Raw genomic sequence first — 17,829 nt, 5'->3', positions numbered from 1 at the left:
TGATCGAAGAGGCCATCACGGTACCTCCATCGCGAATCGACGCAAGGGTCATGTTACCTCCCTCCCGGTCACGTTACCTCGCGGCTTTTTCCCTCCTCTGCTCCCTGTGTCCCTCCAACCGAACCAGCCTTCCTTGACACACGTCCTTCTCCTCTACTGCCATGTCCGCCTCCTCCTCCTTCACCATCACCATCACCAGCTTCTCCTTCTCTTATCCCCCAGCACATCGCCCCGCCTTCACTCTCAGCCCGCAGCAGCGCGCGTACCTCGACAGGATGGAGGAGCGACCGCGACGTCAATCATCATCATCATCAGCAGCAGAGGACTGCTGCTCACTGCTCCGCAACGTGATGACATTGCAAGGGAGGGTACGGACGTCAAGCAGCAGGACAGAGCGGGCACATCAGAAGCGCAGGCCGGAGGAGGGGGAGGCGTCAGGAGCAGAGGAGGGACAAGGGAAGAAGCAGGCGGAAAGAGAGGGCAGTGAGGTGAAGAGGAGATGCATGTAGAGAGGGAGAGAGAAAGAGAAGGGAGAATAACGGAGAGGGCATTTGGGTATGTAATGAATGGGCTCTTGTGTACAGCCACTTCTAGGGATGTTGTATGCACCTGATTGTATCACTGCACTTGCATTGAATGTTTTCATGAATTTGGAACACACCTTCCATTCTCTGTTGACGTTTGTAGCTAGCTTCATATAGCTCAACAGCACATGCCAGTATGGCTTTCTGCATGCATAACCAGGGAAAGGACTGTGCTGCCTTGAAGCGATGGCCTCCATGGAGCCTGAGAGTAGTTGCTGTTCAGATGTTCATATGGCCCAAGCAAAGAACTGACCGTGTGTTCCTTGTCGATACGAGGTAAGCAGAAGTCGAGCAACCGTTTCTCAAGCCTCTCAAGTACCCCGAGGGGATGCACAAGGGTCTTCTTCGTTGTCTAGTCGTAGGGACGATCGGGGTTGATCTTCACTACGGTCTCGTGTCTAAGCGCACAGAGGCTTGATGGAGCTGTCAATGAGTTTCAGTCAAGTCTGATTCTGAATAATCCTAAGCACCAGATCTGCAGTTACATCCTGGGGCTCTCAATGCTGCCTGAGCGACTCCTTCACCTCCGTAATTCTTTTTTTTGCATGATGAGAGTCAAAAGTCAGCGATGACTGATCGAAGAGGCCATCACGGTACCTCCATCGCGAATCGACGCAAGGGTCATGTTACCTCCCTCCCGGTCACGTTACCTCGCGGCTTTTTCCCTCCTCTGCTCCCTGTGTCCCTCCAACTGAACCAGCCTTCCTTGACACACGTCCTTCTCCTCTACTGCCATGTCCGCCTCCTCCTCCTTCACCATCACCATCACCAGCTTCTCCTTCTCTTATCCCCCAGCACATCGCCCCGCCTTCACTCTCAGCCCGCAGCAGCGCGCGTACCTCGACAGGATGGAGGAGCGACCGCGACGTCAATCATCATCATCATCAGCAGCAGAGGACTGCTGCTCACTGCTCCGCAACGTGATGACATTGCAAGGGAGGGTACGGACGTCAAGCAGCAGGACAGAGCGGGCACATCAGAAGCGCAGGCCGGAGGAGGGGGAGGCGTCAGGAGCAGAGCAGGGACAAGGGAAGCAGCAGGCGGAAAGAGAGGGCAGTGAGGTGAAGAGGAGACGCATGTAGAGAGAGAGAGAGAGAGAGAGAGAGAGAGAGAGAGAGAGAAGGGAGAATAACGGAGAGGCATTTGGGTATGTAATGAATGGGCTCTTGTGTACAGCCGTGTGAGGTAGGAGAGTGAGATGGTCGCATCCGAGTCCGAGGGGAATGACCTGCCAGCAGCTTTCATCGACGTCGGAGGAGAAAGCATAGAGGAATTGAACGAAGGCGGAAAGCTGATAGGCCCTTTCCATGAGAAATTTCACTCTTCTGCGTCAACTCTTTCTCATTTGATTCGTTTTATTTCTTTGTCTGTATTTCTGTCTGTACATCTGCACATAATCCACGGAAGGGAAAATCCTTTCCTTCGTTAACTGTTGTGCCAAGGCATCCATTTCATCATGGGAGCTTGGAGTGTGCGAGGACACATTTAAAGATGGTTTAGAGTGCATCAAAGCTCCTCCATGTCCTAGTCGACCTTGGGAGCGACGCAACAACCTCCTCCCTGCGCACCCGTCACGTTCCATCTTGATCGCACAGCAACATACGTCAGGGCTCTCAACCAACGTAGCTACTGCATGGTGAGAGATCTCCACCTTTACGTCAACGTTTCCATCCTGCCCCAACATCACAAGGACGCAATCAGCCCTCTCGCATACCCGAAGGTTCTTTTCAGGCTTGTAATGCACGTCTTCGTGGAAACCCTGCCACTGCGTCAGCGCCTCAGTCGACCCTCCACCCGTCACCTTGTGGTCGAGGAAGTAAGGCTCTCCGTCCACCTGCCAACAGACTCTCAACCTACTCCTTCGCGGGCGAGACTGACCTGCATGCAGGTGCCTTTGCCGGGCTTCGGTCCTCCTTCGGCAAACGTCTTGGTCTTCACTGTTACTCTCTTGCCCTGCGCTATCCTGTGCCGCACCAGTAGCAACATCAGCTCACAACGACCAACACGGCTCGTCTGTCTCTGACCTGACTGCCGTTCGTATCTTAACGATCACCATGCCGAGATGAAGAGGGTTGTAAGTGCCGACGATCTCCTACTTTTTGGATCAAACAAGATAAATCTGTCTCCGCCTCTCACCAGAAGACCGTCGTCTGTCTGCGGCTTTTGGAAATTGCCCTACATTACTATTAGATAATATTTGCCAGTTAGAAAGTGATCCAATTACTGATGAAGATTTTCCCCACAGGTCGGCTCCACCACTGAAGGACGGGATGTTGATGACAGCCACGCTCTTGATGCCTTTTGGAATCTGCACAGACTTTCCATCGACTTCAAGCTAGAAAATCATCAATGCCGATGTCACATTTGAGCGAGATAATGGTTGGAAAGCAGAGAGAGAGTTAGAGAGGTAGAGGTAGAGGTGAGGTAGAGGTAGAGGTAGAGGTAGAGGTAGAGGTAGAGAGAGAGAAGCACGAGGAACTAGTGGAGAGGAGGAAGAATGGCAAGAAGATGGAAACAGTCAGAGGAAATCAAATCTCACTTCAACTCCCTTAGAAGCATCGAAGTTGCCAACCAAGTTTCCGAAGCTGAAGTAGAGATACCTTACATAGAACCTTCAGAGTCTTCTCCCCACGCTCTAATAGTGTTACCATAGCTTATTAATGATTCGGTTCTTGAATAGGTTTGGGCTCAGCTCACGCTTTACGTGAAAGCCACGGGCAACCTACAGCACATCCTCACTGTCGTTGTCTTGAATATCCTTTCCTCACCACTGCATCCCATCCTATGGAGAAGTAGTTGCACATGAGAAACTCCTTGACGAAAGGCTCTTGACCGCCTTGTTCGGCAGTAACACGAACTTTCCATCGATCCAGCCTAAGGCAATCACTTAGAATGCTCCTCGAGCGAGGACCACCTCTTTGAAACTCTACCCACCTCTTCCTCTCTCCCACTGCTGCTTTCTTGAGAATCGGCAGCAACTGCTCTCCACTGTAGCCTCCACCACATCTTTCATCACGATCAGCTCCTTGCCTTTTCGACCAAACCCATCTCACCGCAGCGTTCTTGCCATGTCGTTGCCTGTGCCAAGAGGGAGGACGGCGATCGGAATATCAGCTGAAAGCCAGGGTGAAAACTCCCACATTACGCAGTAACAGCATACCATTGATCCCTCCAGACTGAATCAACTTTTCCATGTCCTGCTCGACGAGATTGCGTGAGTGATTAAGTCGATATCATATCGATATCAGCCCACCTGAAGAGTCCAGCCCACAGTTCCGTCTCCTCCGCAGACAAGAAATCGAGTATTGGGGCCGTCGTTGGCATGCACTGCACTGAAATGAGCTCCTCTTCGCACCGCATTCATGCATGCACTTGCAAGAGCCCCGTGGGGTCCTTTGATTCCCTTTCCGGCATCTGATAGGGACATGATGTCCACCACATTCGCATCCCCGAGATGTTTTTTGATCTTCTGAATGAGTTTCGTTCCTATTCTACGGGTGAGTCTCCTCGGCTAGAGAGTTAACTCGAACTCACCCTGTTTGCCTCCACTCTTTCCGTTTACAAGAGCCACGATGTTCGGCCTCTGCGGAGCGATGGCGACAGTCTGGAAGAAAAGTCAACACAAGACCCCAAACCATCACATGGGCTGTCATGAAAGGTTTGCTGTCTGCGTCAAGGAATGATTTTGGTCACTGATGACACACTCTCAGGATTCGCACTTGGACAATGAGGAAATTGAATCACGGAAAACTCTACATCATATCAACGTTGATACACGGAAGGGTTCTAAGGGAAAAGGCGATTGCAACCGCGCGATCAAAGACGGCAGCTTGAGCAAGAGCAGCTTTCCACCTAGAAAGAGTAAGACGAGTATCTCCATGATGAGTTCTTACTGGTTGTACTCCTCTTCTTTGTCACAAGCAAACTTGTATGATTTCGCCAAAGTATCATTAGGCGTTTCGATGACAAACTCCAGTCGTTTGGCAGTTTTCTTCAGAAAATCAATGAGTTCAAGAACTTAGTCTGGTACACAAATACATACCCTCCCATCCTGGAATTTGTTGCCTTTCACATTAATAACGCGACAAGCAACATCGCTTCTGTCTTTTTCGAAGTATCTGGACACAGGTGAGAACAAGTGGGGGTACTCAAAATCACATGTTTAACAAAAACATCCAACCTGAGCTCACAACCATAGAGCTCGAACCATCTCCTCTCAAAGGATTTCAGAACATGATGATGTTGCTTTTCCAACCACCCCCGCATGAGCGCTGTAAGAAATAGTTAGAGCGAAGAAAGAACTCTGAAAACAAACAAAAATCTTGGGATGAGAGAAGAGCATGAAAGTGCAACCATGCGATCGTGGATTCAACAATGCAGTGTGAAACATCTCAGTTTTCTTCTTTCCCCTTCTTTGCCACATCCAAAAAATTAACTTTAGGTGCAACTGTACTGATGAATCCTAGACGGTTGCATTTCCATGATACCATTCAAAGATGCCAAACTTAGCTTTTATCTTGGGGGAAATCAAAATCCCCTCCTATCATCATGTTTCCTCTTCCCTCTCACTCCCTTTCCCTTCACTACTCCAAACCAATCGAGCCTTCTTTCAAATCTCTTCAGTTTCGACCTCACAGATTCGCTGATCTGCTTTCCTGCATCCATTAACCTGGTTCCTTTCGTTCTTCTCTATACCTCTGCTTCCTTCCTCCTTCCTCCTTCCTCCTTCTCTCCCCTCCCATTCCGTCATACCTGCCGCCTTCGGCTCCGCCATATCCGATAGGGAGGTCATCTACATTTGACGGGTGGGGTGGTATCAGTACCCCTTTTTGTCAGTCTATTATGGGGGTACAATCGGTGATTGGGTACCAGTGCAAAATTTCTGAGTACGGTGGGGTGGTGGAAGAGGCATATCGTGGGTGGTCTGCATACGACCAGGTGGGTAGAGCCGAGCTTGTGGAGCAGGGGGTAGTTGTCAGTCGTAGGTAGGGGTACGACGTGGACTCCAAGGGTCATTTTTCATTCGAAATCGTACCCCACCCACATGCTTTGAACCCCACCCCCGTCTGACTGCTTTAAAAATTAATTCCCTAAATCTTTTTTTGTAAACTCAAAGTGAAAATTAAGAAGGAATTAAGACCCCGGACGCAATGCTGGTCCTTTGCGAGGCCGCGCGGGAGGCAAGGTAAGTGGAGACGGACAGAGGGGAGGAGGGTGGTCAGCAAAGAAGAGACCGAGCGAGTACTCAGAGGACCTTAGGCGAGGAGAACGAGGAGATGGGGAGAGGGAGAGGAGAGGCTCTAGATCGTTTGCTCCTGCAGGTAAAGGAACATTCCTGGTGCTCTTAGATTCTTGGAGCTCGAACACGGATAAATCTATAGGCTGCGCTTGAATCAAGGCCTCGAGTATCAACTTTCATTGCAGGGCTTTTGTGGGTCCCACACCACACGTATGGGGATGGCCGTGTATGGCACCAATCATAAGGAAACCTCGGCTGGGTCGTCAGCAGGTCAGCGAGACTGCCCATGAGGACAAGCGACTGAAAGCAACCTGCCTGTCTCACCCGTTGGACATGTAGGTCTTGTCCGCTCGATCGCCGGAGGATGAGTCGCTGAGGGTGCGATGAGGCTGTGGGCTTGCTGGGATAGACTACTGACGTTAGCTGCAGATATTCAGAGTTCAGGATCCCAATGTTTGGATATCGGATCTCAAGCCCAACCAAGATGATGGTAGCTCAGCAGTCAATGACGGGACAGGCTGCTCTAACTTTGTGTGCAGTCTTGAACTTGCGGGATCGATTCCAAAGGGTCCGCAGGGCCGTGAAAGAGATTTTGGACATGCTCGTATACCTTTAGCTTGCTGTTGCGTCATTCTGACCTTTTTTCCAGAACTTGAAGGGGCAGAAGACTGGGGAGGTCACGTCAGTTGATTCCAAGGACGACATGAGGCAGCTGAGCAGGCATGCAAGGAGCCTCGAGCACCGTTGATGATTCCTTCCATGCAGATTCGGTTGGGGCTTCTCTCGCAATCAACTGCAGAAGTGGGTGCGTGATCCTTCGGTAAGCTCCACCTCTGCTACAGAAGATTGGTGACGCCATCATGGCAGACTACCAGCATCGAGCTCTGGATCACTGCAGCACTAGCTTCAGTTGTGGGCTTCTTCCTTGTGAAAGTAGGTCGAGAGACGATGAAGCTCCTCTCTGAGCCTGTTGGCAGATCCTGCTGTTCCTTGCTGAATTCCTCATCCGCTTCTCGTGGGTGAAAGGGTTTATTTGTCTTAGTATAACATCCTTGACAGCCTGTCGCTCTTACTCATTGTTGGCGTCTCTTTCTTCACTATCGCTGTGTTGTCCATCTTTGCTACGTGAAGAGCGATGCCCGGTGCTCATGTCTCTTCTCTTCTTTCAACTCGTTTGTCCGTCTCCCTGATGACCTTTGACAGCTTGTGCCTCCGATAACTTGACAAGCGAGCGGAGTTCCTGATAGTTCCGTTCGAAGACGAGGACGTCGGCTGCTCGCCCTGCTCTCTCCTTCTCCAGCTCTTGTTTGAACCAAGCATTGTCACGGATAAGCTCCTGCACAGCAAGTCACCGTCGCTCTACGTCGACTTGCCTCACCTCGTGCGACTGTTGGAGCATGCGGACAAGCTCTCGCTGACGCAGAAGCATCTCTTGCTGCCCCTCAACGTCGGTGGATGTCGACGGTCTCCCGGCAGTTTCATGAGCCTGCATGGCGTCAAGTTTGTCCTGGACCATGGAGACTTTTGCTTCTGCCTTTAGGACCTGCCAGCTCCCTTAGTCGCACTCTCGACCTCTAGTGCAGTCTCTCACTTGCTGGTGGTAGAGCGTGTTTTGATCGCGGAGGGCTTTGAGCTCCTGCTCAAGACTTCTTCTCGTTTGCTCTAAACTCTCAACTCGTTGATTCTGGGCATCGACAAGGGCACTCAGTTCGCGCTTGTAAGCCTTGCCAGCGTTGTTAGCCCTTGCCAGGAGGGTCAGGATGTATAACCTGATCAATGCTGGAGCCGTCTATCCTATCAGCAGGATGATCATTGTGGGTCGATGGAGCCTGACTGCCACGGCTGGACTGAGCCATGTATAGGATTGCTTGTACCTTAATATTTGTGAGGTCAGTTTGGTGAAGGGGGCTGAGCATGTACACCTTATCTTGTATGCTTCGCCACATCTCGTTCTCTTCTTTCGTTCCCTTCTCCCTCTCCCTCAGAACTTGACGGACTAGGTCTCGCAGCCCCTCTACAACCATCTCATCTGTAGATTCTTCCTTCATCCCACGTCCCCCCGCTTCCTCATCCTCCTCGTGCTTCCTCCCCTCTGACATCTTCTTGACTCTCCCGGAGGGCTCTGCTTCACTTGGGATCACTTGGACTTCAAACTTGCAGCCGAGCATACCGGCTATCTCCTCGCCCTCGTTCCCGCTGAAATCGCCTGCAAGAACGGCCTCCAGGCTCCTGCTCCACTGCACGTTGAAGCCAGCGGCTCCCTGCTGCTCCAGTTTGAGTCTGTTCCACACATTTCTATGGCCCGTCTCTTCGTCTTCACGCGAGAAGGGAGGAGCGCGCCTCTGTGCACCTGCAGGAGAGGTTGGAGTATGAAAGAAAGGCGGGTGAGCGTCCGGTAGATCTTACCTGCCTCCTCGCGCCCGCGGCTGGATGCGAGTTCTTCATCGCTGTCCTCCTCCTCCCCGGACACGACATGCGAGCTACCTGCATCTGAGCTGCTGCGCGCTTGTGACCATCGGGAGCGTCCTCTACTTGTACACACCTGCTGCAGTCCAGATTCGCAAAGAGTCTTTCAGCTCGAATCCTCTCAGAAGCGGAGATCTCAACTCCATCGAGCCGTCTGAGCCGAGGGAGGTACTTGACTGCAAAGAGCCTGTAGCTCTCCTGCTTTGTGATGGGGTTCCACCTCAGGTCCAGCTACCTTCGGTAAGGACAACATCCCGCTCATGCAGACAGGTCTCACCTCGAACAGCTGGAAGAGCGACTGAAGGTGCAGAATCTCCGACAGGTCTGAGATCTTGTTGTCGGAGAGGTTCAGTTTCTCGAGCCTACACAGACTCTCGCCCCCTGCCAAACTTTCTATCGAGTTCCTCGAGCAATCGAGTTTTCTCAGTCTCTCACAATGCGCCAGCACTGTCAGGTTCTTGAGCCTCAAGTGTCTTCCTTGCAGCACAAGGTTCTCTACTGTCTCCACAGTCTCACCCTTCCTCAAGAAATCCTTCAGCACCCTCTTCTGCTCCAAGTCCACCATGCTTCTCGGGGATCCTGTCAGATCATTCGCATGTTCTGTTCCAGGATGAATAATTAGTGTCACTGTCACCACACCGTACCCTCCTTTCCCTTCCCCACTTGCACAATATTCCTTCCTTCCCTGTCTCCCTTCTCCCTGTCTCCCTCTTTCTCTCCCTCCCGTTCCCTCCCTCTTTCCCTCCCATTTCCCTCTCAAAAAGCCCTTCCTCAAGGTGGTGGGCATTTTCGATGCCTTGGTCAATTGGTGAGCTCCCCTCAGATCAAAATGTAACCGAAATGTAACTGAGACAAACGAGACGTAACTGTTGGGTGTCACCTAGATTTGTGACAGACGTTACAGAAATGTGCCAATGTAACGGCTACTTATAACGCGCTATGCAGCGGTTCTGCGCCTTGCTGCTGCTGGCCTTGGCCGTAGCTCCAGCCTCCTCCTTCCTCCTCTCCTCTTCCTCTCCCCAGCTTCGTGGAAGTGATTCTCTTCCCGCTGCATGTGGCAGAGCGAAAGCAGGAGTCTGTGCGCTGAGCATGCAAGAGGACGGGCAGGGCAAGAGAACCACCGGCTTCAAGGGTCTCTTCGACGGCATTGCAAGAGGTTGAGCTGTAAAATTTTGCGTGCCACCCTCTCACATTTGATCTCAAGAGCTCACTGCTGACACCCGCGTGGTGGGAGAGGATGGCCAGCCAAGGCTCAAAGCGACGCCAGCACAGGTGAATTGGGCGACCTCTCAATGCTCATCTTGTGTGCGGGATGACTGAGCATACGCACAGATTATGGTGCTTTTGACCGCTCAGTTTGGCATTCCCATCGCTCTGTAAGTCTTGTCAAGGCTCTTCCATGCAATGAATCTCTTGGCAGGGTACAGATTTACAAGGCAGTCACCGCCGCCTCTGGAAACTGATAGACAACGACATCGTTGTTCTACAAGATTCTGTAATGTATTAAAACAAAGACGGAATTGCAAGAGAGAGATCATCTTTTGATTTTGTTTATTTCACCAATCGGCAGATAGGATTCGTTTTGATCATATGGAGATCAACCTGGCTCACCATCATTCCCGTGCTCGTCCATAAAATCAAGTCTCCAATGCTCACCTTGTGTCCGAAGAGATCTCGGATGTTGTCGATCTTGTAAAGAATCATTGTAGGGCGTTCGAGCGACAGTCCCCATGCGATGCACGTCACCTTCTCAGCGTCACTTCACGCCCTAATCTCTCATCTCGCATGCTCTCACGTCTTCGGGGAAGCCCATCGGTCGGAGCATTTCCGGGCGGAACATGCCAGAGTTTCCAACTTCCACGTACTTGTTGAGACCTGCCAGGTGGTTCAGCGTGATCACATGGATGAATCGCAGAATCGTAAAGAGAGCAAAGAGGTCAATGGGCTGCGGTGCCCATCAAGTTTTTTCGTCATAGAAATCGGCATCGTTCGTCAAACATCATCCCTCCGTCGCAAGCAATACTCTTGTCAAGGTATCTCCCGCTCACCTTCATGCCAGTGGAAGATCTCCATGGAGGGCTCAGTGTAAGGGTTGTATGTTGGCTTGAAGCGAATGTCCTTTAGTCCGAGCTGAGGGCGAGTCAGCGGCAGCAGCGAGAGGAGGAGCCCCAGACGATTGATGCGCATGGAGCTGAGAGAGTCTCACCTTTTCAAAGAAAGCCTGGATCATTCCCATGAGATCTCCGAGCGCCTACAACCAGTAACTCAATCTTACGAAAGAAGGCAACCAGAGCACTTACAAGGTTTCGATCAACCACGAGCCCTTCGATCTGGTGGAACTCTGCTAAATGTGTCGCATCCAGAGTCTCATTGCGAAACACGCGATCAATAGAGAAGAATTTCTTGGGTTCGAATTTATCCCTAAAGTATCGTCAGCTTCTAGCTCCTCAAAACACACCTGCAGCTCACATTTGAGCTAATTTGTACAACATCTGAGCCGAGATGGCGGTGGTATGAGTTCTAAGAAGATTTTTTTCCGCTTCGACAATGTTCCAGGTGTTTCTGTAACCCAGAGAGCCGATGGGAGTGGCCAGAGGATCTTGCGGACCTCCAGTGACACAGTCTCCTTTCTCATGTGTGGATTTGACCTTCTCCATGTACTCCTGTTCACGGCTTGAGCACACGTGCTGGGCCGATTCTCATCTGACCTGAGGAATGCGGAGAGTAGTAGATGGGTCCTTGATGAAGAAAGTGTCCTGCAAGTCATCTCACTCACAAGTGTCCCTGAATATTTGTGCCGATGTCGAACCTGCATGTCGCGAGCTGGATGGGCCTGCGGCTGAAAGAGAGCATCGAAGTTCCAGAAGGATGTCTCGACAAAGCTGGTATCACTTCAGATTTGATGGTGATGTCGATTTGCTGTCACCGATTCGTCGGCATTTCTTCAAACCCCATTTCCAAGAAGATCTCACGGAATTGCGCACGAACCTGAAGCGGGTCAGGAGTTGAGAGGATGGAACATGAAATTTCACCTTGAGCAGCGGGTGCAAACGTCCAGCACATGCATCTTGGCCCAAAGCATCAAAATTATACGGCTTAAACTTCTGAGTCTTCCAGCTGCAATCAACTCATCAACAACGCGACACAAGCACAAATAAGAAACTACCTTCCGTCGGCGATCATCTCAGCTGTGATGTCAGCAGCTGCTTTTGTTCGCACGGGAGCATAGTCAGGGCCCTTCTTGATGTTGTACGTCTTGTAGTTTGCAGCAGTAATCAACTGAGAGCAACCCACTTAGTCCGAAGAACGATGTACTTGGTATGTACCTTTCTCTTCTTTAGTTTGTCCAGGTCAGCCTTTGGAGGGAAGACACCACTGGCAACGAATGAGAATCCAACTGAAATTCCACGGGAAAGTCCTTACTTCTTGACGTCGCTGAGCTGCTTCTGCACCAAATCTTCAATCTTATCTGTTTCCTTGAAAATCTTGCCACCCTGTACAAATGTAAGCGCAACGTCTACGAGCAACGTCTACGAGCGTAATCGCTCAGACCTGAGCCTTGTCCACACGCAGCCACTTTGATTGCATGCACTGGGACAAGCCGACCTTTGCTAAGGCTCCAGCAAGCTTTTCGATCTCATCCTTGTCCGACCCTTCTTGTTTCACCTGTCAGGAACGTGAGGTATGCCAACACGCTTGCCCAAGAATGTGATTTGAGAGAGTTTGGTGCGGTCAAGTGCAATCAATGCAAAAAACTTTCGTCATGAATTTTCAGTGATTGTTCACCATTATGAATCATCCCGCAGATCAAGTGAAATGTCTAAAATAGGCGAGCATTACCAGAGCGAAGACTTGTGCTTCAGGAGAGCCTTTGCTGACGCATGCTTCTCCCTCCTCAGTCAGCTTCCAGCCCTCGTGATCCACTGCTTCCATCTGTCTTTGAGAGTCAGGGGATGACCACCACCACATGATGGACAAGCAAATACACGAGCACAGTCAGTAATGAAATGTTGTAATCATTGAGTTTCAGTGATTGTTCACCTTGAAAACATCAACCCGTGCTCATTGAGTTCATACAAAATGGCAACAGCCTCAAACAGACAGTCATGAGTGAGGGCAAAGACATAGACTAAGTCCACAAAAGCAGCAGAAACATAACGAGCGTCACCATTCAAAAACTTAACGAGACTTGCGAGCATTCAACAGCTGTTTGCGAGCATGGAGTGCTTGCCTGGACATAGCCGTCGGCCAAGAGGGACTTGAGAACACCAATGAGAGCTTGGTGGTCGAACCCTTGAGCATTGGCGAAGCTAAGGCTCTCAACATCTCCTTGCCCCACCGCCGCTAGCACCGCTCCCTCCATGACGCGGCGGTAGGATGAACCTTGAGGTGGTGGTGGGGTACTCAACCACGGGTGTGCTGATTTACAGTCCCCAGGGGGTACTCAATATACCCTGCTGAATTCAGAGAATTTGCCTTTACAAGAGGGGTAGTAATTGAAGAGAGGGTGTCATGTCCTTCACCTAGGGGTCTCTAATGGATGTGGGGAGGTAGGTCTACAGTGAGCACGAGACGACTGCTTATGCGTCAGATGTATCCTGTAGGATACTTCTATGTCCGGGTTCGATTCCTTCATGAGTCATCAGGCCTGCCGGAACCCCGGGCTCCGGGGACAGGTTTCTAATGTCGCGCAATAGATTGAAATAATGTCCACAATACGAAAATAGCGCGACATTCCGACTTGAGTTGAGTAATAGTTTCGGACCTGACGCGTCGCTTATATGAACTACCGATGCAGAGCAGGGAGAGTGTGGAGGAGGAGGCAGGAGGAAGCGGAGAGTCAGGAAAGAGGAGAGGACGACTTTTAGAAGAGAAAAACACTTAACTCTCCTTATCTGCATCGCTCTTAGTGCTTTTTCAAGATCTTTGCGCCTTGACTGGGTGTGAAAGTGATGAAATGCCTGCCTCAGGTTTCGTAACTTTGACAAGCCATGCACATCGAGAACGAGCTGAAGCTTGACTTCAAGGTGGGCTATTTCTAATTCATCATGCACATCAACCTCTTGCTCGGTTTGTTTGCTTCATGCTCCCTTCCTAGCGAGCAGCTATCCTATTTCCCCATGTACTTCCTTTACCATTTTTTTGGAGCGGCGGAAAGCCGAATCCGTTGAGCAATGCATGATTCTTTTCGCTACCTCCTACTGAAGATGCAAGACTTAGGGTTCTAGTTCATTTCGTGCACCTTGGAATGTCTTTCTGTCGAGCGCTTGTTGAACCCTCTTGATTTTTTTTTTCTTCGCTCTTGTCAGGATGTGCTCATCCGCCCGAAGCGCTCGACCCTTCGCTCCAGGTCTGAGGTCTCGCTTGATCGCAAGTACACGTTCAGAAACAGGTACTCTCCTGCCCCTCTTTCTCCCCCCTCCTCTCTCCCTCCTCTACAACCTTCTCTTGAATCTCTGTTCGACCTTGAGACGTGTCTCGTCGCAGCAAGCAGACATGGGAAGGAGTTCCTATCATTGCCGCCAACATGGACACGACTGGAACCTTTGAGATGGCGAAGGTGACGGGAGGAGGAGGAGGAGGAGGAGGAGGGCGGGATGTTGATGACATTGCAGGTCATGGCAAAGCACAGGACCATCGTGGCCATGAGCAAGCATTTCTCAGTGGAGGAGGCAGGCACGACTCTATGAGCATGCCAGTTCTGATCGTTTTTCTCTCAGTGGGTAGAGTTTGCCAAGAACAACCCCGAGTGCATGAACTTCGTTGCGGCAAGCAGCGGGGCAAGCGACAGCGACTATGAGCGGCTCTGTGCTGTGGTATTTCTCTCCCACCTTCCCTCTACACTGTATTCCCCCTTGACACGTGACTGCTTTTGCAGCTCGCCGCCACCCCCATCCGCATGATCTGCCTTGACGTCGCAAACGGATACTCTGAGATGTTTGTCGAGTACGTGTTGAACTCCTTGACCCCCTCGGCCTCGTCTCCTGACAGGATGGCAGGTATGTCCGTAAGGTTCGGCAACAGTTTCCCAACCACATCATCCTCGCCGGTTCGTGCAGCTCAAGAAGACTCGTAGCTGAGGACTGACAGGGAATGTCGTCACCGGGGAGATGACAGAAGAGCTCATTCTCAGTGGTGCTGACATCGTCAAGGTACAAAGCATGCTCAATTGCCTCTCGTCCTTCCTCCTCTGTCCTCTCCTCGTTGCCTTACCTGAGTCTCTGACTTCTTTTCCTTCGTCTGCTCTTCCTCACTTTCCCTTATCTTCTGCTGTCTCAACTTATTTCAGGTTGGCATCGGTCCCGGCTCTGTCTGCACTACCCGCAAGCAGACTGGCGTTGGATATCCCCAGCTCTCAGCTGGTACTCAACAAAGATGGAGGGGAAAGAGGAGGGGCGTGGAAAAATGGCCATGGCATTGAAAGAGAAAAGAAGCAGAGAAGGCAGGAGAAGGACAAGGAGATGGAGATGGACAACGAGAAGGAGAAAGAGAAAGAGAAGGAGAAGGAAAAGGAGAAGGAGCGCGATGGCATCTGTTGACTTGTTTCCGGTTCTTCCCCAAGTGATCGAGTGTGCCGATGCCGCGCATGGTCTTGGTGGCCACATCATCTCCGACGGAGGGTGTGTCTGCCCTGGTGAGAATATATAGGAAGAAGAAGAGGATGACACAATTCGCAGCGATGTTGCCAAGGCTTTCGGAGGAGGAGCAGATTTTGTGATGCTCGGCGGAATGCTTGCAGGGCACGACGAGTGTGCTGGGGAGCTGATCGAGAAGAACGGAAAGAAGCGCAAATTGTTCTACGGTCCTCCTAACCTTGATCTCCTGTGCGCTCCTCCTGATCCATGAGTCTTCAGGCATGTCTTCTGATACCGCCATGAAGAAGTACGCAGGAGGAGTCGCGGAGTACAGGAGCTCGGAAGGAAAGACGGTGGAGGTCAGTCAGGAGCACCTTTCCCTTCCTCTTCTTACGGTAGGAGCAGGTTGATTACAGGGGCCCTGTGGAAAAGACCATCCTCGACCTCCTCGGGGGTCTGCGCTCGGCGTGTACCTATGTGAGGAAGGCGAGGGAGCGAGGGAGGAGAGAACGATGAGCTTGGGAGAGAACGATGAGCTTGATGCAATGGTGGAGTCCGAATATCCCACAGAGATGATAGCTTGGTTGTGCAGGTGGGAGCCGCGTATCTCAAGGAGATGTCGAAGAGAACAACTTTTATTCGCGTTACCCAACAGGTAACTCTGCGAGTGAGAGATCAGAATATCTGATATGATCTGAACACAATCAGCTCAACCAAGTATTCGCGGGCATGGAGTCGAAAGATTAGAGTTCTGATAGTCTTGGAGAACTTGATGTTTATTTGCAAGTAATGAATTGCAAACTAAGCGTTAATCTTCAACCTTTGAGCTCGTATTTTACACTAATCACATCTATTTCGACTTATGTACATTCATGTGGTTCCTGTTCCCCGTGTCGAAAGCATCTCTCTCAAACCAGTGTGTCGGGATAGTGCATCCTCTCACATTCTTGTCCCCAGTCTCGCCATCACGGCAGTTGCAGCAAAGAGGGCACCAGACCCACTGATGCCTCGAAGAGCAAGCACAAGCAAGATGTCCTCGCTTGTGCGACACCACGTTAAGCTTTCCACGGCAAGCCGCACCGGTCTGCTTGCTCAAGAATTTGCATACTGGGAGCAAAATCTGCTGAGAACTCGCATTGTTATCTTTGTTGTCACTTCCATCCAACGCTTTGTTCACAGACTTGACGGGGCTGGAATCTTCCTTGACAGTCTTGGCTCTCTTGGAGGAATCCTCTTTCATCGGTGAGCTGTTCAACAACCCTCTCTTACTTCCGACATCGAGATTTCCGCCCTGCTGACTCGGGAACAGAAACTCTTCAACCTGCCTCCCAGACCGACGGTTCGACGGATAAACTTGGTAATCGACCACGTGACGATCAACCGAGGGGGCCGTCCATGGCGATGAGAACTGAGGCGCACTGAGGGCACTCTGCATCGCAAAAAAGTTTTTGCTCTGAGTTCCAAAGTCACACTGCTGCTGAAGGACGGGCTCGTGTTTGACGAATCCATATGTTGGCTGCTGCTGCGCCATAGTGCTCTGGAAGACCTTCTCTTCCATTTTAGGAGGCATGCAAGGGTAAGCTCGCATAAATTCTTTGGGCATCAGGCTTGGGGTTCGAAATTCCATGAATTCTTCTGGACGGGGGGCCCTTGTTGACGACATTGCGGCTGCGACACTGCTCTGGTTCAAAAGCTTCATTTGCTCCTCCTCAATGTTTCGAGGAAGTTGCGCAAGAGTTGTGTTGACAGACGAGCCGCTTGAAGAACCCCAGCTCTCGAGATCTAAAGGAATCTGCCGAAAGCGACGAACCTATTAGTCCACTCAGAAAACAAAGGAGTGGCTTGGTACTCTACCTCGAGGAGTTCTTTGCCTTCCTCGTCGAAGGTGAGAGATTCAGGAAACAAATCCTCATCGCCGTTCTTGTTCTGACCAATGGGCATGTTGAAGATATCATCGAACTGCTTCGCGTTCGGCATTCGTGTTGCATTGTTGTCATCAGATACTGCGTCGAAAAGACCAAACGAATCTGCCAAGCGCGGATCAGAAGCATTGAATCAAACAAATGGCCACCTCACCATCGCCGAAGGCAAGATGATTCTCCAACCAGAGATCGACAGATTCCACCATGGGATACAACTTCGACGACGTGAGTTCGTGCTTAGGGGGGAAGACGACGACGGAACACTTATGCACAAGATTCGAACTTTCCTAGAGGAGCTAGCTGTGCAAGGGTTCTATCGACAAACTATATCAAAATGCAGATGTACACTGAGCGAGATAGTAGCAAGGTCAAGGTTCAGAGAGCAACAGAGGGTGGTCACAGCAACGCGGGGTGATGGGAGGGAGAACAGCGAAGGAGAAGCGGATACGGGGAGGAAGAAGTAGGGGACAGGAGGAGTGGCATCGTGACCAGTTCTTGCCAGTCACGGTCTCGGCATGGCACTAGCATTCCAGAGCACCACCCCCCTCCTCTTCTCGTTGAGAATGACAGAAAGACTGGGTAATGACCCGGTATGTTTACTAATTTAGATGGGTACTCCTTTAACCCCCACCCTCAAAAAGTAGGTTACGTGCTGCTGCCATGCTAGTTATTTATACTGCCCATGTGACCCACTGATGGGGGACACAAGGACCCCCTCCTTTTCTTATGATATCCACCGGTACTTTGCGAGAGAAATTCGAACCTGTTCACGGACCCCATCGTTCTCTTGACCCGGCGTTTGGATAGATACCTAAGATTCCGGGCTGAAAGTTTCTTCAAACAAGGGGTAGGGGGTGATCAGAGGGGGGTAGTGACACCTGGTTTGGTTGCGATGTATCCAGAACCTTCAGGAGACCGCCATAACAGTGGTTCCCACACCTCGGTAAAGAGTCTCTCAGCCATGCCCGACTCCAAGACGCAACCGGCCTTGAAAAGAAGGGCACAGTACGGGTGGATATTATTGAAATGGGGTGCAGGGTTGA

The 17,829-nt window shown here is 51.0% G+C and overlaps 6 protein-coding genes across 6 annotated transcripts; 3 read left to right on the top strand and 3 right to left on the bottom strand.

The window, feature by feature from the left end:
- Positions 1-2,108: 2,108 nt before the first annotated feature.
- Positions 2,109-4,464, bottom strand: GUITHDRAFT_135953 (diacylglycerol kinase; the record flags this gene model as incomplete). Its single annotated transcript, XM_005836167.1, has 17 exons — positions 2,109-2,144; positions 2,188-2,256; positions 2,299-2,343; positions 2,386-2,418; positions 2,463-2,547; positions 2,609-2,676; positions 2,721-2,759; positions 2,809-2,892; positions 3,124-3,184; positions 3,233-3,306; positions 3,353-3,458; positions 3,519-3,590; positions 3,638-3,698; positions 3,745-3,781; positions 3,838-4,070; positions 4,119-4,188; positions 4,360-4,464. 17 exons carry the CDS (start codon positions 4,462-4,464, stop codon positions 2,109-2,111), a joined length of 1,278 nt encoding a protein of 425 aa, XP_005836224.1.
- A 1,270-nt stretch (positions 4,465-5,734) lies between these two features.
- On the top strand, positions 5,735-6,571 carry GUITHDRAFT_104772 (hypothetical protein; the record flags this gene model as incomplete). Its single annotated transcript, XM_005836166.1, has 6 exons — positions 5,735-5,769; positions 6,009-6,093; positions 6,163-6,201; positions 6,253-6,313; positions 6,363-6,427; positions 6,473-6,571. 6 exons carry the CDS (start codon positions 5,735-5,737, stop codon positions 6,569-6,571), a joined length of 384 nt encoding a protein of 127 aa, XP_005836223.1.
- Positions 6,572-6,988: 417 nt separating this feature from the next.
- Positions 6,989-8,854, bottom strand: GUITHDRAFT_162115 (hypothetical protein; the record flags this gene model as incomplete). Its single annotated transcript, XM_005836165.1, has 7 exons — positions 6,989-7,159; positions 7,202-7,366; positions 7,415-7,546; positions 7,593-8,173; positions 8,230-8,321; positions 8,366-8,520; positions 8,567-8,854. The coding sequence occupies 7 exons, from the start codon at positions 8,852-8,854 to the stop codon at positions 6,989-6,991; spliced, it is 1,584 nt and encodes a 527-aa protein (XP_005836222.1).
- A 374-nt stretch (positions 8,855-9,228) lies between these two features.
- On the top strand, positions 9,229-9,752 carry GUITHDRAFT_135950 (hypothetical protein; the record flags this gene model as incomplete). The annotated part of the gene is made up of 4 exons (XM_005836164.1): positions 9,229-9,445; positions 9,494-9,561; positions 9,622-9,665; positions 9,710-9,752. The coding sequence occupies 4 exons, from the start codon at positions 9,229-9,231 to the stop codon at positions 9,750-9,752; spliced, it is 372 nt and encodes a 123-aa protein (XP_005836221.1).
- A 71-nt stretch (positions 9,753-9,823) lies between these two features.
- GUITHDRAFT_151485 (hypothetical protein) lies at positions 9,824-12,668 on the bottom strand. The gene is made up of 17 exons (XM_005836163.1): positions 12,521-12,668; positions 12,130-12,222; positions 11,842-11,955; positions 11,713-11,783; positions 11,616-11,664; positions 11,456-11,568; positions 11,322-11,406; positions 11,216-11,277; positions 11,099-11,171; positions 10,998-11,045; positions 10,759-10,952; positions 10,590-10,710; positions 10,496-10,540; positions 10,338-10,419; positions 10,085-10,164; positions 9,946-10,035; positions 9,824-9,891 (listed from the first exon to the last, which is right to left on the bottom strand). Exons 1-17 carry the CDS (start codon positions 12,650-12,652, stop codon positions 9,841-9,843), a joined length of 1,503 nt encoding a protein of 500 aa, XP_005836220.1. The 5' UTR covers positions 12,653-12,668; the 3' UTR covers positions 9,824-9,840.
- A 589-nt stretch (positions 12,669-13,257) lies between these two features.
- On the top strand, positions 13,258-17,248 carry GMPR (GMPR guanosine monophosphate reductase, opisthokont-type, purine salvage). The gene is made up of 17 exons (XM_005836162.1): positions 13,258-13,316; positions 13,599-13,681; positions 13,777-13,849; positions 13,905-13,961; positions 14,010-14,105; positions 14,168-14,235; positions 14,289-14,338; positions 14,380-14,441; positions 14,579-14,651; positions 14,852-14,923; positions 14,966-15,091; positions 15,144-15,223; positions 15,270-15,341; positions 15,457-15,519; positions 15,573-16,656; positions 16,719-16,891; positions 16,941-17,248. The coding sequence occupies exons 1-15, from the start codon at positions 13,281-13,283 to the stop codon at positions 15,609-15,611; spliced, it is 1,050 nt and encodes a 349-aa protein (XP_005836219.1). The 5' UTR covers positions 13,258-13,280; the 3' UTR covers positions 15,612-16,656; positions 16,719-16,891; positions 16,941-17,248.
- Positions 17,249-17,829: the final 581 nt, after the last annotated feature.

The sequence above is a fragment of the Guillardia theta genome (genome assembly GCF_000315625.1).
Source record: "Guillardia theta CCMP2712 unplaced genomic scaffold GUITHscaffold_18, whole genome shotgun sequence".
Taxonomy (NCBI): domain Eukaryota; class Cryptophyceae; order Pyrenomonadales; family Geminigeraceae; genus Guillardia; species Guillardia theta.
This window is presented reverse-complemented; position numbering and strand designations above follow the sequence as displayed.

Bases quoted from the DNA above. Each gene is read 5' to 3' on its own strand.
- GUITHDRAFT_151485 (XM_005836163.1), bottom strand. From the start codon at position 12,652: ATGGAGGGAGCGGTGCTAGCGGCGGTGGGGCAAGGAGATGTTGAGAGC. The intron at 10,420-10,495 runs GTGAGACTCTCT...ACTCGCCCTCAG, and splicing joins TCCAGGCTTTCTTTGAAAAG to CTCGGACTAAAGGACATTCG. The intron at 9,892-9,945 runs GTGAGCATTGGA...ATGGTGAGCCAG, and splicing joins GAGATCTCTTCGGACACAAG to GTTGATCTCCATATGATCAA.
- GMPR (XM_005836162.1), top strand. From the start codon at position 13,281: ATGCACATCGAGAACGAGCTGAAGCTTGACTTCAAG. The intron at 13,850-13,904 runs GTGACGGGAGGA...ATGACATTGCAG, and splicing joins GAACCTTTGAGATGGCGAAG to GTCATGGCAAAGCACAGGAC. The intron at 14,339-14,379 runs GTTCGTGCAGCT...GAGGACTGACAG, and splicing joins CAACCACATCATCCTCGCCG to GGAATGTCGTCACCGGGGAG.